Raw genomic sequence first — 18,174 nt, forward strand, 5'->3', positions numbered from 1 at the left:
GAGGGTTTTTCTCGTTCTGTGTGAGTAAGTAGTTCAAAGTCACGCTGTCGCCATTTCAGGGGAAAGATTTTCCCATAAAATCCACGACCAATCCGAGCGTTCCGAGGTGGTGATCGTTCGATGATTATGTTTCCCAACCACCCTCCCCCCCAAAAGAGACGTTTAACCGTTGCTAACTAGTATCTCTGGCATGTGCGATCGATCCCATTGATTACCGGCCATAGCACCGGCCGGCCGGCCAGGCGATCGTCGCTAAAAACCCCCCGCGGCCTATCGTGTGTTGCACCGCCACCGTTAATTGCATCAGACCCCTGTAGTGCCGGTGAGCGTATTGATCATTATCATTAATTAGGGTGAGTGTGTAAACGGTGGCCAGATTGTTGTTCTAGTCACCCTTCCGTCGGCTGGGAAGGCCACTAGGTAAAGTGATCTCGGATGATGGAATAATCGCGGCACGTTACGCGTACTGCCCCCGCTGGAAACAAACCGCCAGGCCATAATCGGCTTCGCAGCAGGAGTTTATCCCAATCAATGGGGAAAAAACTGACACCACCAGTGAGAGGGTACCTGAATCATGGCTCTTGCTCACGGATGCTGTGTGCATTTTTAATCATTCCCGGTGGAAAATTTTCCCGCCCCGACCCGGTCCTGTTTTCCATGATTGATCGCAGTGATCTTGCTCGATGAACGGCCTGTCCGTGATCAGCCTCGTGTTGGGTTCACTCAGCCAACGAAACAGTGATAAAAATTGTTCTTTAAAATCAACTTTTATCAGCTACTTTAACGCGTGTTCGTTAGCACAGTTTTGCAACGATAATAGACCTATATTATACATTATTCAAAAGGTAATGGATCCTTTTTTGCTATGAACAAATTAAGTATTCCCCATCCGTGCGTTTCCGCTAGGTTTATGTTAAGAAAACACCTTCTGATGCATAAGGAGGCGCCTGGTCTCTATGTAGTCTGTGAAATGGCCATACAAAACATATTGCCCTTATGAACTTTATGCCTTTTCTATTATTTAGGTAAACTAGGTGAAATGTCTGTCTTGTATTCGAACAACATAATGTACCCTTTACAGGTACTAAATATAAGTATTACCTGTTTCAGAATATAGCTTTGTGTAGAATTCTACCTCGTGCAATTTTTATGATTGCGTAAATGCAGGATGCATTTCTTGAAGAATATCTTAATAACCATTAGCGGTCAGAAAGCAGCTAATCTTCCAGAGAGAACAATTTAGAAGACACTTTCATGCGGGCAATATATGGCGGGCAGTGACCCGAAAATTAGTTCTATTTCATTGGGCTGCGACAAAACCATGAACTTAGTTTTCTTGATATAGTTAAAGATTTTTTTATCATGGACATTACAGTCATAAAGACTAAGAAATAGACTAGCAAGTACTCTACCAAACGTTTAAATAATAATTCATGGGTTGGATATTTCGGATGGTAATAATTACTTGTTTCAAAATTCCCACAAACCTTTTTCACACTCTCAAGGCGTTGATGAACGCCGATGAACTGCCGATGAACTAAGTTGATTACAAAATTTGTATGGCAAATTGATTTCACTTTTATTTAAAAGACGGCTCTTTTCACACTTGAAAAATTCAGTTACAGTATGTATCCAAAGTTTGTATGATTTTAAATAATGATTTCGACCAACAATAAATCATCATCATCTAACACGAGGATCAATAGTAATAGTAGGTTATTTATCATACTTGAACGCGTGTATCGCACAAAAAGTGTTGAATTTAATCAAAAAACGGGCAAATAAAACAAAAACGTTGAAGAAAGACCGTAGATTGTCTTCCTAAAACCAAATGTGTCCGCCTGTCCCACACAAGTTCCCCACAGTGCACGATCATCAATCGTCACCAATCGATCGGGTTCGGGTTCACGCGCGCCGATGCATTGTCATCCCGCCGTTCGCGTGTGGTAGTGCAGTGGCAGGACGGGCGCTAGAATAGAAAGCCGAGAGAAATGCATTTCGCCCGGCCGCATATCACGCTACACGGTGCATGGTGCGCCGATGTATGTGTGTTTGCTGGCTCTCTCCTGTGTGTGTGTGACTTGACTGTGGGTGCTGCGCGGGTTGCGATCGGCAACCGCGCACACCGCAGTCTCCGGGAGGATGCTTCCGTTGTCATTATGGTGCATTAGTCGGTTCCTCGATCTACCTGCAGAGAGAGAGGCGGCGGCACCGATCGAGCTCTTGGTTGTGCCAGTGCCATCTGAACGCTTTGGCCAGTCGGTCGTGCCGGGCCGGGGTCATAGTCGAAACCGTCTTTCTTCGGATCGAAGCCACCAAAAAATCCACTGGCCCCTCGGGGTGTGCTTCTTAAAGGCTGATACGCCATTCCGGATCTCCGGATGGCTCGCTCGAGTTGACGCGAGTAGTGCGTGCTAGATTATTGGCCACCGCGGGCCACCATCATTCACGATGCAGCGCGTGAACGTGAAGCAAAAAGTGCACCCAGCAGCAGGCGAGCAAGTGGCCACCGCACCGTCGGAGTGACTAATTGCATCCGACCGACAGAGAGAGAGAGAGACAGGCCCCGCGTGAGAGCTCGCGAATGAGAATCTCGACTCGCGGCGCGCGCGGCGGCGTATGCACTTGACAACGGTGGCGCGGCGGCCGCGGAATCGGAAAATCATCTACAACCCGCGCGGCTCGCGAGAGAAAGAGCACGACCCGCGACACAGAGAGACGCGCGGCGGCGAGAGCGCGAAACGCGACCGACCGATCGAGCCCGCGGAGAAGAAACGTATAAAGTTGAGAAAAGATAAATCGGGCGAGTTCAGTTGTATCTCAGAAGTCTACCGCGCCAGAAGTCTACCGATCGGAAGGTCGAAGCGAAAAAGTGTGGCGAAAAAGAAAAGCCGAACCCCTTTACCAGACCACGGTGTGTTTACCGGGCGATTTGTACGCCACCCCTTACGTTGCACTGTACTGCACCACCCTATCGGATTCTATCGACTGCATTCTGTCGTACGGCGTGGCTGCATCACCATCGATCAGACCAGAGAGAGTGCGTGCGTGGTGCGTGGAAAGCCAAACAAACCAAACGTCAAACAGAGCATAAACAAGCGCACACACACACACAGCGAGAGAGCGCGCGGTACGATCAGGCTCTACCACCGGAGGAGGAGGTTGGCGATCGGGCGCGCGAGCCCGCACGGTTTTCCCGTCCCGGCTGTTCGGGGGTCCGGGTCTGAGAAGGTGAGACGGAAGGTGAGAAAGTGTTGTTGTAATTGTTGTACCGCTGTTGTTTGCCGGGCCGTTCCGTGTTCCGGGCTGGGAATTGCGTCTCGATTCGATCGGTGTGCGATCTCCGCGCGAAGTTTCGGGAGTTCGGTCAGTAAATAAATTTCGTAGGAACAGCGGGAGCAAAAAAGAACGCGAAACACACGACCAAACAAACAAATACAGAGCACTCGACACACTCGACACACACACGGGAAGGAGACGGGCATCTCGGCATCTGGTGGGTCCGTCGGGGGCCTTACCTTCTACAAAGTGCAAAAATCCCGCGCGCACTCTCCAGCGCGTGGCAAACTGGTTCTGTTTACATTAGCCACTCGAACGCTGCTACTGCTGCTGCTGGGACTCCCACCGGTCCACCCGGTTAACTGCTGTGCGGCGGCGTTAAATATTGCTCTCATAACAAACCGTTAACGACTCTCCGAAAGAGTGGCTGCTGCCGGCCAAAGTGTCGGCCAATCAACAGTTGTGGATCGCGGGACCCCGGGATCGCGGAAGGAAGTTGCAAATCGCGCAACAGTGTGCTTAATGACCGTGGTGGTGCTGGTGTGTCCGTGTGAGTGGTTCGTGTGTCCGTGTAAAGGTCCGTCTCGGTGTTCGGTGCGAAGGCAGAAGAGTATCGCTACGAACGGTGGCTCCTAAAGCTACGGGCTAAGGATCCAGGAGCTACGCCCCCTCCGGAAGTCATTGGTCCCAGACCATCCACAGAGAGAGGTGGGAGAGAGGGGTTGTTGGTGTAAATTGTAGTAAATCGGGGTACCAAGAACCACCGCGTGACGACGGTGACAATTTGCGAGTCGGGAGACGCGAGAGTCGTCGTATATGGTGTAACCGTGATTATCCTGCAAAGAGAAAGGTAACCGGGTTTGGCACACAAATGTTTCATCATCTTTATTTCTGACACACACACCGCGAGACCGAACAGGTTCAGGTTTCAAAGGAACCACCGACGGTACGGTAGTAGCAGCGGTAGGGCAGTCGGCCCCTGACCGTTTGTATAACTAAGCTAGTAAAGGGTATGCCTGTGGCGGCCGAAGTTCGTAGGGAACCGGAAGAAAATCGCAGTCGGTCCACCTGCCACTCTCGATGATCTTGATCCGTATGCGATCGTTGCGACCAGATGACAGTTATTAGGCGGAAGGTGCAGCAGTACTGAATCGCCCCGTTTCCTGCCCTGGCTGCTTTTAATGATCGAGTGTCGCCTAGCCGAGCCGGAAACGATAAACCTAGGCGAGAGAGAGACCGTGTGAGAGCGAACGGGAGATCACTTCACAGGATCACCGCTGAGCGTGGTGACCGACAGTAGGTCGCGGTGCTCTGGGGTTGAAAAATTAGACAAAATCCGCGAGAGCCGGCGCGTAATTCGCGGGCGCAACGAGAGGCTCGGCCGGTGCGCGTGTGGTCCACTAAATGTTTTACTTTTACTTTTTAGCAGACACAGACGGCGCGCACACACGCCTTAGTCCTCAATTTGATTAGCGCACGCGGGGTGGGATCGGACGAACACCATCACGCGTCGTCGTCGTCGCGGGTTGCAATCCGGCGGGCCGGTTGCTGCTGCTGCGGTGGCGGGGGTCCGCCGCCAGTCGCTCAAATCGTGTGTCGAACTGACGTAACAAGCTGAGCCCACTTTCATCAAACGTGCGCGTTTTTAGGAGGAGATTGTTGCATACCGAGACACCACGCGCGAGTGATCCTCAAGAGGATCGCGACGATGACGATGATGGCGATGATCGTACGATGATGATAACGTCGTGAAGGCGAGTGGCTGCACCAATACGCGGACCAGGCCGGGTTTTTCTCGTAAACCCTTATAGTAGTACCTTCTCAGGTGATTCCTCAGAGAAGGTCAGTATGATCAGTGTCCATAATCCTTGATTGACACCCGATCAACAGTCCTGATCCTGGCTTCGGACCAGCACCGATCAGTGCGTCAGTTTCGCATCTCGCTCGCATTTTCAACTTGACGTTTACGTCATAGTGCTGGTGCTGCCCGCCGGGATCTGGTTTCCTTGGGCGAAACGGCATTCACATTCTGTTTCAATTACCAAAGCGGAGCAGCAACAGCAAGCGACTAGAAGCGGAGCAAGCAGAAAAAAAAACGACAGAACGATCTGTCGACAATGATTAGTTGCGAGTCCGAGGCTGGGCGAACGGTTCTGTCCAGCGCTCGCTCCGAGACATGGTAATCGGCCCCCGAAGCGGCTGCACTTGCACTTGATCGGGGGGCGCACCAGAACACGAACACCCCACAGAGTCCATCGCACACGTCCATCGGCGTTAGACTTCTTGGCGACTCGGTGCACGGCCATCGGCCGACTCGCCACCAAGTCTGCCAAGTGTGACGGGTGCCAAGTGTGTGTGTGCATGTGGGTTGCAATTGCAGCCAATCGGTTCGCCCGATCGCCGTCGTCGTCGTCGTCGTCGTCGTGACATGCACCACCAAACAGGTTGCCGTGCCGTTGGCAGTGCATCGGAGTCTTGGCATCGGACCTGCTGCAGGCGGCGGGAAGATGGTTTTGATTTCATCGTACGCACTTAGGCGTGTGCTGCTACTGGACTGCTGCTGCTTGTGTGTGTGTTTGGGGCGCGGACTGCTAATGTGACTCAATCACTGGGCTCCAATTAAAAGGGCAACGCTTCTAGAAGGCGTTCGAACCGTGGCACAACCTTAGAGTAAACATTGGAACAAAATGATCTTCCAAAGATCCAAGTCTAAGGCATCTGAGTTGTGTATTTTCTACGACTTAGGACGCGCCTTCAAGGGCATCCTTTCCTCACAATCCGCCACACCAGTTCCGTGGAAATTGACGAGACTCGTAAATTTGCCACCGAATACCAAGAAACGCTCAGCGAGAGAGTGACACGCGCGCTGTTGAAGATCGAATGAAGACGCTGATGAAGATGGCCGCCAAAGAGTTTGTAGCAAAATTAGCAGCTCCGGCTCCGGGTCCCGGTGGCCCAAAAATATCTCTTTAGCCGACTTTTTGCGCGGTCGTTTTTATCCGTTGCCCAAACGAGACCTTCTACCGCGGGGCGTCTTCTGGAGAACCCGCGGCGATCCCTTTTCCTTTCTATTTTTGGTCACATTCCGACGCGCGGGGTCCCAAAAGATGCAGAGGTTCAGTTCAGTTGTCAGTCAGGCGGCGACGGCTCCCACGACAGTGCGTCGCCGCGTGTTTTTTTTTTTTGGTGTTTTGTTAGTCGCTTACATTCTTCGAAGCCGCCACGGGTGGCGCTAATTTTTGGCGCACAAACATCAAGGCGCCAGGCACCCGCTCCGTCGCAAGGTCGCCCCCCCAGGCGGCATGCAAAAAACGCACACAAAACCCGCGGCGGCCGACATGAGTCAGACACGTGCGTTTGCGTGTGTGATTTGTTTTTGGCCTCTGCGCGCATCGTAGGCAAGAGTGACGTCACTACACTGGGAGCTTATCGACCAAACGCCAAACGTGCCCTGCGGCCGCCCGGTACAGAAAGCCCTAGAAAGGGGTCTCTCTCGCCTCAAAGCCTCGTGCCGGTGGATGATAAGCGCACGCAGGTGTTAGCGCCAAGAATTTGTTCTCCGGCGCGTTATCGGTCGCGGAAAATATTGGCGTGCCCAGTTGACGGACACGTTTCCAGCGTGCGCCTCCGGCATCACTCAATGGCGGACACGCGTGTTTAGTTTGTTGCGTAAGAAGCGCGACACGTGCACTGCGCAGTGCAGCGGGCTCGCTGAGCTGTAGGTCCGGTTGGTCCAATTCTGAGGTACATATTGGGGAACTGATCAGCCGAATATCTGGACCGGAATCTGGAGTACTAGGTAGTGAAAGTAATGTAACCTACCCAGAGGGACCCAGTTGAGAACGTCCAGAAACAATGAATGAATTGACGTCCCGTCCCCGCCGATTGCGTACGTGGCACTATGGTACTCTGCAAAGTAGTTTGAAGTGTCTTCCGCGCCTCTAGTGATCGTGTGTGTGTGTATGTTGCGGCTCGGTGAACCCTGCGGTGCACTTGTTCCGCGAACTAACCCGACCCGACGGCAATGCACCCGACAATCACTCGCGTGCGCGTATCTCTGATGCCGGATCGGATCTTGGCCCTCTCCATGTGATCGGCATTGGAAAGAAGTGTATGCTGGCCGCACACACACACACCGAGCCGAGGAGGGTGGCACACCAATCGAGCGCGCTGCAATCAACACTTTGACATTTAAATTGTCCGCATTCCTTTTGGCACATGAATTTAAATACAATGGCCGCCATCGAAACGCGCCCGCCCGACCGATCGTGAGTGATCGCGGGGATGCCTATGCTGGAACGGACCGGCGTGGCGGGGGGCCAGATACTTTCCTCGACCGCTCGGTTTTCCCAGCCAACCCGGAGCCGCGCACGGCCTGGGTCTGGGTCTGTCCGATTAAGTATTCCGAACAGAGCCAACCCCAGCGTGGACGTGAGAGGAGGTTTTTGTGGGACGCGCATTCCCCGAGTCCACCCGAGGGTGTTGCACCGCCGGCGACGTCACGTTATGAAATGGACCCGCGAAAGGGGTGTGTCACGCACCACGGCCACAACATAAACTGTCGTTGGCATCCACCCAGCAACCCGCACAAAGAGAGGGAGGCCCGCAGGCGAAGCGAGGTACAAGGAGTTCTACGCTCCCCGCGCTGCGAATGGCGGGCGCACGGGCGAACGGTTGATAAAAAGTGTATAATTATAAATAATTGATTTATTTATCTGCCAACCGAACGGCGGACGATGTCTCCTTCTGTTTCGCGCGCCAAGCCTAGGCCGACGAGAGGGTCGAGGGTCCTCTATGGCTGCCTGCTGGCCGTTGGCTCTTTATCTCGCGCTAAAGTACGCCATCATCATCATCGCCATCGCCACCGCCATCGGTCACAGTCGGTACGGGGAATTTACGCACATTAACGCGGATGACCGCGCGGTGCCGTCGGTGGTGGTCGGTGTCATCAGCCGACCCCACACAACCCCCAGTGCTAGAGGTGGTTCCGGTTCTTGTGCCTGTTCTTGGTTCGCGCGGTCTTGGCGCTGGAGGCCCCAGGACGTATCGATGCAGCGTAATTGCAGCGCCGAGGTCTGGTGCGATGATGCGTCTATTTATAACACCCAAGTGATCCTCGTGGATCCTTCCCGACGTGAGAGGCGATCGATATTTTCCTCCGGCGCGATGAATCTTGGGAATGGCATTTCAAGTTCGGGGAATTTGCGCTTAGAAAATCGACAGGTACACGATGCATTGGCGCAACAATATTTTTAGCCGATCTCCATCCGAATTGTTTACCTTGGCCGCCTATGACCGCGGAGCTCTCAGTTGGAGGGCGGCCCACTCAGTTCGGTGGCCTATTTTGGTAGTAGCTGATGTCATCACGATGATGATGAGTGCAACGCCAAAGTCGATCGTTAGATTTTCCCGGAAAATCACTAATCCCCCTTTTGTGTTGCCCTTTTGGATGGAATGCTGGACCGTGGCCTACAATGAGGGCCCTGAGTCAGCGCCAGTATGTCTGTGCCAGCGAGATCTAATCACTGTCCGGTACACGCACACACCATCACGGTCGCGACCCGGATCGGATTAGGATCAGCCGCACCTCGCCGCGGCTAGTGCTCTCCGAGACGGCCAATCGAACAGTCGAGCGGGGTGTAGAGTGTCGAACGATCGAAACGAACGATAACCCGCGTGTGAGTGTGCTCCTGCTCTGAGAGAGCGCCTGACACCGAAGGTTGGTGCAGTCCTTTGGCCCGTATGCCAGGCACGCGCATATCCCTGCCCGGCGCGCAAATCAGTGTGCAGCGCACGGCAGGTTCGCAAACTCCTCATACGCTCGAACCCCGATAACGCCAACGAAATACCGATCGGCGTACGACGAAATAAGTCTTCGCCTTCGAACCGCCACCCTGTCTGTCACGGCGATCCGCCGCACGGCTAAGTGAAGGGTTTCCAATCGACACCAGCAAAAAAAAAACAGAGAGTGTAGATCACATGGATTTATTTATTTACTTTTTTCACGTACACGCAAACTGCGCGCAGCAACAGCCACAGTGCCTTAAGCCTTAAGAGAGGAAGGGACAACACTCACGCACACACACAGAGAGAGTTGGAAGGTTGTGTTGTGTTGGCCGGTTTGCTTTTTTTTCGTTTTGGGTGATTGCGCGGTTCCTTCCCCACCGATCACCGGGCTGGTGGTACCATACTGTCTGTCGTGATCGCCACCCGGCCGCCCCGCCGGTTTCCCTTGCCGGGCGCAGCGATCGCCAGGTAATTAAAATCCGGTTTTTGGTGGACCCCCCCGGGTGGCGACTGCGTAGATCGCCCCGGGTTGGAGTTTCCAGGTGTTCGGGGAGTTGCTGCTGCTCCCAATCTAGAGCTTTAAAGTAACACCCTCCAACACTCGACTGGCTCCACTTTAAAGTGGATCACGCAGCCGCGTCCCCAGAGAGCTCCCGGGAACACTCGGGAACATTCCAGAGAGTAGCGCAGTTAATTAGAAATGCACCGATCGCTAAATCAGATGAGTAATGCTAATCGTTTTATTATCATTCGAGCGCCTTAGTTTAACGATCAAAACAACCAATCAAACGATTAGCGCGCGCTGCAGTTAATCAAACGTCAAACGAGATCAAGCGTCACACAACGGCGCACACCACCACGGTGGGTGAGGGGGTCTAAATGGGTTGTCCCATTAAAAAAAAAAAAGACCGGGAGAATAACAGCTTGCAACCTCATCAACGGCACGGCTCTTATTACGTAGCAGTTCGGTGCGGTGATCGCGTTAGCTTTGCTGTTTGTTTTTTCGCCCGACTGGAATGGAATTCCATTCCGTTCGCTGCGTGCTGTGCATTCGCAGTCGCGGAACCACAATTCCAGATGGCCACACAAACACACACCACGAGCGAGCGCATCCTGAAAAGAATCGACTCAAGAACTCAAGGAGTAAACAGAGAGATAAAGGGCAGGGATTGTTTGGAAAGATTGGAGCGTCTGCGGATTAGTTTGCTTGCTTGTTGTAATTTGTTTGAGAAGCAAATATTTTGCCAATTACTCGGACTTGGGAACCGCGGACCGCAGGCGTGTGACACACGTGTGCCAGCACGTGCTGCGCCATGCGACTGTGTTTAATTAGAGGAACCTGGAGTCGGGCGCAGTCACGCCGATGTCGAAGAACTGTTACATGATACCGCTACGGGGATCACCACACACACAGGCACACCGTAAACTGTCTGTCCCGTCACCGATGACTTCCGTTTGATCTATTATTACCTATGATACGATCATCAGCGCGACGCGCGACGCGCACGGATTCGTCTCACCTGATCGGCGGTAGGTCGGCGAAATATTATTAGACACTGCCCCGGGGTGTTGTTGGCCCGCCTATTTCTGGTGGGGGGGTAGCGTAAACAAATGGGCCTATTAATAGGCCGGATGCACCCTGTCACCTGTCTGGCCGCGCGATGACACCCGAAGATCGCCGCCGACAGACACTGATTGATGGGTTGGCGATGTTCCTCAGGTACCTAGACCTACACTCGCACTTGCCCCAACAGAGAGCGACCATTCTCCAGGAACGGTTTTAACTTCTTCTTCGACGGTGCGTAGAACTCGGGGCCACCCCGGGGGGTTTAATTGAATGCTTTATGGACTTCCGAAGCGCTGCGGGTGACATCATGGGTCCACAAGCCTTGATTCGTCCGCGCGAATTCTTTCGTTAATTCCTTCGCAATGACGACACGCGCGCCGCACTGCGCGGCACTGCGCTGCGTCGCAAGTGATCTTCCGTTTGAAGTCGGCACCACATAAATCACAATCACCCTCTTCCCCACCCCGCCCCGGACGGACCGGAATCGCGCTCCTTCGCAGGATGCAGGCTCCCGATACGCCGGGCGCTGCAACTCCTCTACTCTTCTAATCGACTCCAATTGTCGGGAGTCTTCGTCGGGTTCGTGCGAAATGGAATCAATCAATATAGTTAAAGCCGGGCCCGGGTGGCCAATTGCCGATGGTGGCCGCATGGAAAATGCCAAACCAGGCAGAAAAGCCAGCTGTTGTGTCCCGCCGCAATGGCAGCCGCGCCGAGGTGTTCGATTGCAGCACGTCGTTTGTGCCGCCTCGTCGGTCTGTGTCGAATTTTTGCCTGGACAACTGTCACTCGAGGCTAAAAATAACTCCCGGCCGGCCGGCCGGTGGACTAAACCTAACGCGAAAAGCCTGTCTGCATCGCTGGCCCCATTCCTAACCCGACCCACCCGACCCAGTAGCAACTGCGTCCGTTCGATCGGTTTTATAGCAAAATAATTGGTTTCCAATTACAAAACGAAAGGGACCGAGCGAGAGAGACAGAGAGAGAGCGAGAAACAGATGGAACATTGGCTGATAGTATCGCATCCGTGGACTTGGAGTTTGTTGCATTTCTGGAGACATCGAGCTGGTGTGTGACCCGGAACAAGGATCTTTCGGGAGCTACGCACCCTCTCGGACCTTCGGTTCCCTGTCCGCTGGAATGACTGGCCGCTCTGCTCTGGAACACCTGCGCCGGGTGGCCGAGTCGCCATTGCGCTAAAAATAGAACCTCGCCAAATGGGAGTGGGAGTCAACTAAGCGGCGGCCACCCACAAGTCCGGAATGAGCCCGGAACAGTCCCCATTTGGAGACACGCGGGGCACGCAGAACAAGCTTCCAGCCCTACTCTGGCCATCTAGAACCCTCCTCTCTCTCTCTCTGTCCGCTGCACCCTGAGAGTGTCAGCACAACCTTGAGGCCGGTGGGGGACCGCGCTTAATGGTGGGTCGGTTGCGGTCGCCGCCGCACTCGGCAAGTGCATCGCGGCGCGCGCAGTGATTTGTGTTTTGTTGGTGGCGAGCTGGCGAGGAACCGGTATTCTGTGTTTCCCTTCGAGAGACCGACGAAGTGGAAGAGGGGGTTTGCAAAACTTCCATCACGCGAAGGTTGAGCCGTGGCCGAGCTCTGCCCCGGCGGCTGGAGGGAGGTTGGGCACTGTTTATTTATAGGAAAAACCAGATCCGAAGGATCCGAAGGGCCGTGACACGCTTGGTACCGGAGAATTTGCTCGCTACCCGGGCCGGGCCCTTCCTCGGCGGGCCGGCCAGTATCCGGGCGCTTCGGGTGAGCTTCGAGTGATGACGACAGCGAGCTCCAAATCACGCCCCCCAATCGCCCCTGTTCATTAGGAACCGCGCGCGCGTAATTCCAGGCGTAATTTCATCTGGACCCCCGGACGAGGAAGCTGGCCATTAAGAGCGCCTCACCTCGGAAAAACCTCGGTAGGTCGCCTGTTTTCGGGCGATCGTTCGACCGTTGTCCGGGAAAACGCGCGGACAGCCGGCGCGGGGAACAATCAACACGCACCTTAGCGTTAGCGTGCGATGGCCGGACGGTTACCTCCCATATCCCGTCCGATTGACGTCAATTCCCACCGATCGGCCAGAGACGACCACCTGATGCTGACGACGGTCCGCATCCGGAACCGCTATAAATAACTCGGGCCCGATCACTTACGGCCCGCCCGATCGTATTACGGATTGCGGCGGCGGATCGTTCCGGTCGATCAAAATCATCACCCCCGGATCGGTCGGTCGGTAGCATCCGGCCCGCGCGCTAATTGGGTACCGTTTATGCCTCCGCGAGAAGCCCTGGCCGGGCAAATTGTTCTACTCGGTCCGGTTCGACACTTGGACGTTCCGACGGAAATTGAAACTAATATCCATTGGCCATTTGATATCCGAGCACGACGACGCACGACCTTCGGCAGTGATTAATAAACTGTTTGTCGTTTGGCCACACGAAACGCCGAATGTGCAGCCCGCGGGGCGGGATGTTTTCTTTCTTTCTCGCCGTTCGTATTTGCATTTCCCTTTCCACGCGGTGGCCAAGTGCGTCGCAAGGCGTGCAACCGTCGGGCGAAACGTCGAAGATCAAGGATTTCCGCCGTTCGCCGATTACGGTCACGAAATTGCGCTGCAGCCGCTGAGTGCGGTGCGTAGCGTTCTGTGGTGCCGGGTTTGTTGGTTCACTAACCTACCGAAAAAGCCGCCTCAAGGGCACAACATCCGGTGCCCTCTCCCGGAAGATGAAAACCCGGCATCGATGATAAATGGCCGATCGGCCATATTAATGGCCCCTGGCACACGCACGCACGCACGATCAAACGAGTGTCACGATCACCGCCCGAGTCCCGGTGGATTTGCGTGTCACTTTATAGGATTAAATAATTAAGTAAACATTAGTCCGCCCGGGGTCCGGCCGGGCGGTGTTTTGCTGTGCTGTGGCCGACTGTAAACAGCTTCTTCGGGCACCTTTCAAGTCGGGCGCTTTCCCAAGTGTGCGACGCGTGCTCCGTGTTGGTTTTGTGAATGAACGATTAATTCGGACTGCGCCGGTGATTTATGGGGACACGCCGCCGCCGCCGTTGCTCAGCCAGCGGTGGGTGAAAACTCATTCAAAACGCGTCTGGGTGAAAACGCGCTTTAATCCGCGATGCAAGGGGTCACTAGGCAAAGAGGTGATGCCAGGTGCCGCGTGCGGGGTGGTGCGATGAAGCGACCGCACACACCGCATCGGCCACTCTGGCCAGGTTCGGTTTCAGGTTCCACACCACGACGCAATCGGCGTGTGAAATCTCGACTGTGCGACTTTCGGGTTTTTAGTATTGGCCTACCCCCCGGCGCGGGGTGTCACCTTTATCACACACACACACACACACACACACACACACACACACACACTCGAAGTGGTGGTTGGCATTTAAGTTTCGATTTTATAATTCGCGGTTCCCATGAACCACCGGGTGGCTCCATAAAACATCGGGCGGCCGATCGACGAACAGGTGGAAGGAAGTCCCCCGGGTGCCGGTGATTAACCGCTGCGTAACTCACGTCACCTGGCTTAACCCTTCATATGGAAACGGTGGAACTGGAACGTCGCTTCATTCTAATGTTACTAGCGCTGGTTCGAGTCGTACGATAAACTGTGATCCGCGATTAGCTCACGAAGGGTTTAACAACCGGTGACTCAGTTTAATGGGCTCATAACAGCGAAGATTTACAGCGCTCGACGGCGGCGGCACCCCTGCGAGGATTACCCGTTTCGCACTGTGCAGCCGCGGGATCGGATCGCGCTGACCACCCTCGGAAACATCTGTTCCCCAGAGCACGATTTTTTCTCTGCTTTGTGGGTCTGGTGCTCTCCGCGAATTTGAGACACACATTTGCGGCTTGGTGGTTCTGTTTTGTCAATTTTATTATGCCTTCTTTTTCATGCTCATTTGCATATTCTGCTTCCCATCGGGCGGCGGTGGCCTGCCCGTGAAAGAGCAGCAGCGACACTCGGGCCGCCCGCCCGTCGGTGCAACACGGCCCGACACGGGCCGGCTTCCTTTCAAGTTGACCAAATCTCTTCCCACCACCCGATGTGTGTGGATGACATTATTTATAAGCTGCGATCCGTGCGTCGACGATGCGGTTCGCCGTATGTTTGGTTTGTGGTCGGGTGTCACGCTGTGAAGCTACTTTTCCTTCCTGTTTCTCATACTACGTATTATTATTTTATTTTTACTTGCGATCATTTGGGTTCGGTTAACAAAAAGCAGATAAATCCGAGAGGGAGCGCGCCACATGGAGACGCATGGTGTATTGTTTGGGAGTCAATTTAGTACATCGGTCGACTTTGGATTCAACAATCAATAGGCCGTCACCGACAGACACTCCCTCAGAAGTGTCCCGACACGGCCGTAAAACCTGCTTGCGCAAATTGAGCCAGCCGCTCGCGTCACGTCGGGTGCGCATAATTTGGCTCTGAAATTGGCAGCAAAAACCGAAACATGGAAAGCCCCACACGGTTGACACGGTTTTACGCCGAACCTTGACGCGGCGACACGAAAGGTCGCCCGTTTTTGGGCTGTCGAACGCCGCGCGCCCGGCACCTTGTTGGGGTGTAATTAACATATCAATAAAAAAAAAGCAGAAACACTGTCGCCTGGGATTCACAGGAATTTCACATCTTCGCCAGCCGCTTCATCGCCCGCTTCGTTTCTGCTCGTTTCCCCTTCATTCCAGATGTGTTCCCGCAATTTAGTGATTTCGTTGGCATTGATTATCGCACTGGTACCACTGTCAACCGTAGCCTTACCTCACCACAGCATCGCGAAGCGCAGCTCCTTCTTCGACATCGAGTGTAAGGGACAGTTCAACAAACAGATCTTCTACCGGCTGGATCGAATATGCGAAGACTGCTACTCGCTGTTCCGAGAACCCCAGATACTGTCCTTCTGCAAGTAAGTAACGGGTGCCACCGGCACGCACTACACTAACACAATGAACCCATGAAGCTCATCTTGGCAACCAACTTCCGTACTAATTCAGCAGAAACCATTTCGTAGCGCAGAGGGGTAAAACTGCGTGCATCATCACGACCGCTTTCCGCGACCCAATCTAAACGCACCTTTTCGCACCTTTCCGCAGGAAGCAATGCTTCACGACAGACTACTTCAAAGGCTGCATAGACGCGTTACAGCGAACGGACGAGATCGAAAACTACAAACACCTGATTAAGGTCCTGAACGGGGCGGATCCCAATACGTTATAAGGGCTACGCGTCGCGCTGATGCTAGTGCGTGTACTAGAGCCGATGTTGTGCCACAATACTACCCCTCCCCATCACAAGTATTTGAGAGAAGAGCGCCCGTGACCAGCCCGTGCAGTGCGCAAGTGGTGCCTCGAGCAAGAAGTGTAAATCGGAAGTCGACGGCAGCGCCCGGAGTCAGTGGGATGCGTGCGAATTGTTGATGGCCGTACAAAATGAACGAGACCAGTATCGAAGTGAAGCTACGGCGCAGCAAGCGAACGAGAGACCGATCGATGGGGGGCAGCCAGTGCGGAGAGCCATGGCGCTTCGCCGCTGCTTACCCGTACCTGTTGCACAAAGCAGAAGAGGAGGGCCGTCCGGAGTGGAACGAGCGATCGGCACCAGTACCAAATATGCACCACCAACACCATGCCGTTTATTTATGTTTCTTCATGCATTTGAGTTCTCTTGAATTGATGGTATGTTTATTTATTTTATTTTATTCATTTATCCTTTCCGTTTTTTTACACTCGTTTTGAATGTTTCGTCCTTTTTTATTCCGGCTGATGCCGGCAAATTATTTTGATTTTTGGACACTTTCGTCCTTCATTTTTGTATCCTTTGGCGAATGAAAACGCATTTTGAAATTGCAAATCCATTGCACACAACACGCACTCCGATCGGTCGGTACTAAAAAACTGTATCCAGCCGTTAGTACACGCGACAAGACGGGCGGGCTCTTTGAAATATTTCAAAGGCAATTTTTCCTCAATTTTCAGGACCATTTTGCAGCACGATTTTTGAACCGCTGGCGAAGCGGCAGTTTTTTGCAACAACTTTTCTGTGATTTCGTGTAACTAATCTTCCCTTTTTTGCGCGTTTTTCTTCCATTTCTCTTCACAGGGAGGGCTGTTTTGGGACGGACTACTTCTTGGCGTGCGTCGAGGCACTGTTCCTTGAGGAGGAGAAAGAAAAGTTCATGAAATGGCGCGAGATGCTGGGTAAGAAGTAAGGGACCACCCGGTCCCCCGCCCGGGTAGCGGCACGTAGAATGGCTGAAGTGTGGAACTTTTTGCTTCTTGTTTTGTGAAAACACACATGCAAACTCCCTTCCTTAGACTGGAACCCGCCACCCCGCCCGAGCTCTCTAAATGTTTTGTGCAACAACGATTTCAATCGAACGAGAAACTAAACCAATATACAAACGTGCAAAGCGGGAATAGAAAGCAGAAAAGAAAGCCCGATACATTTGTTCAGTGTTAGGAAGTTGTTTATGCTTAAGTATGTTTCTGTAAAATATCTACAGATACCTCTGTCGGTCGTAAGGTCGTTTTCCATTATGCGCGCGCAACGTTCAAGCCGGTTCCGTGCTTTTGTGTTTCAATTCGCGTTGAAGCGGGCCAAAGCGGCAGGTTTAGGGCATTGCGCCGGAAGGAAATGTGTGTGTACATAATTATTTCACGTAAAAACCCTACTGAGTATCGAGCTAGTTAAAGTTACAAGTAATGGCGGCATCTAAATGGCGGTGTGTGAATGTTGGGCGGACCGTTAATGGATGTTAGAATCTAAAAGCAGGCAGGCAGACCGGGTTTGAAAATGAGTGTGAATGCGAGGCGCGAGCCGAGAGATGAGATGAGGACAGCCGGAGTGGGTCCGAAGAACGAATGGACAGAGCAAAATGGTATTTATTTTAACCCTTAATCGATGATATAAGAAAACACCCAAACTATATGCATATATTTTATTTGTCGATCCTACAATTGCATCGAGCATGATGAATAAAGTATATCTTGTATGTTAGCAAGTGGTTCCGTGAGCAATTTAACTTATTTAGCTATCATCAGTTCTTCGACGAAACAGCTGACGGAGGGTGGCTTGAGCAGGGCGCGCGCGTGCTTGGTCAGGCGAACGGACGGACGGAATGCAAACACCAAGTGCCAATAGGAATGTAGCGGTGGAAAAGGATTTTTGAAGAATTGTAACGTTAGTCAGTCAAAATGTGGTGGCTCATGGTGCTAAGCTGATGCTATCATGCGGGAAACGCAACGGCCAAGAGGACACTTCAGTTCGCTAGGCTCCGTGACCGTCGCAAGCCCTCGGCTCTGCGTGATACAACTGCGTCGGATAAGTCGGTTAAAGAATGCGCGATCGGGCGCCCGATGCTGGGGATTTTCCTTCGTTTTTCCTTACCTGCTTAGCGAGGGACACCTTTTTTACGAAAGCCAAGCTTCTGTTCAATGCAAGACGAAATACATTTTCATTCAGCAGTGATCGACAACATCCTGTGTAAACTGTGTATTTATAATTTCAAAAGAAAATGGA

General features: G+C 52.9%; 1 protein-coding gene across 3 annotated transcripts; it reads left to right on the forward strand.

Moving 5' to 3' along the window:
- Positions 1–2,851: 2,851 nt before the first annotated feature.
- Positions 2,852–16,854, forward strand: LOC128278221 (ion transport peptide-like). 3 transcript variants are annotated; one of them, XM_053016898.1, is made up of 4 exons: positions 2,852–3,243; positions 15,345–15,562; positions 15,750–16,331; positions 16,756–16,854. In XM_053016898.1, exons 2-3 carry the CDS (start codon positions 15,345–15,347, stop codon positions 15,871–15,873), a joined length of 342 nt encoding a protein of 113 aa, XP_052872858.1. In that variant the 5' UTR covers positions 2,852–3,243; the 3' UTR covers positions 15,874–16,331; positions 16,756–16,854. The 3 variants fall into 3 exon arrangements, with proteins under 3 accessions (XP_052872858.1, XP_052872859.1, XP_052872860.1); XM_053016899.1 differs by having other exon boundaries at positions 2,852–3,231; XM_053016900.1 differs by lacking the exon at positions 2,852–3,243 and adding an exon at positions 3,998–4,129.
- The last annotated feature ends 1,320 nt before the right edge of the window (positions 16,855–18,174 follow it).

The sequence above is a fragment of the Anopheles cruzii genome, chromosome 2, assembly GCF_943734635.1.
Source record: "Anopheles cruzii chromosome 2, idAnoCruzAS_RS32_06, whole genome shotgun sequence".
NCBI classification, from domain to species: Eukaryota; Metazoa; Arthropoda; class Insecta; order Diptera; family Culicidae; genus Anopheles; species Anopheles cruzii.

Coding starts and splice junctions, on each gene's coding strand:
- LOC128278221 (XM_053016898.1), top strand. CDS start 15,345: ATGTGTTCCCGCAATTTAGTGATTTCGTTGGCATTGATTATCGCACTG. Junction 15,563..15,749: donor CAGATACTGTCCTTCTGCAA/GTAAGTAACGGG, acceptor ACCTTTCCGCAG/GAAGCAATGCTTCACGACAG.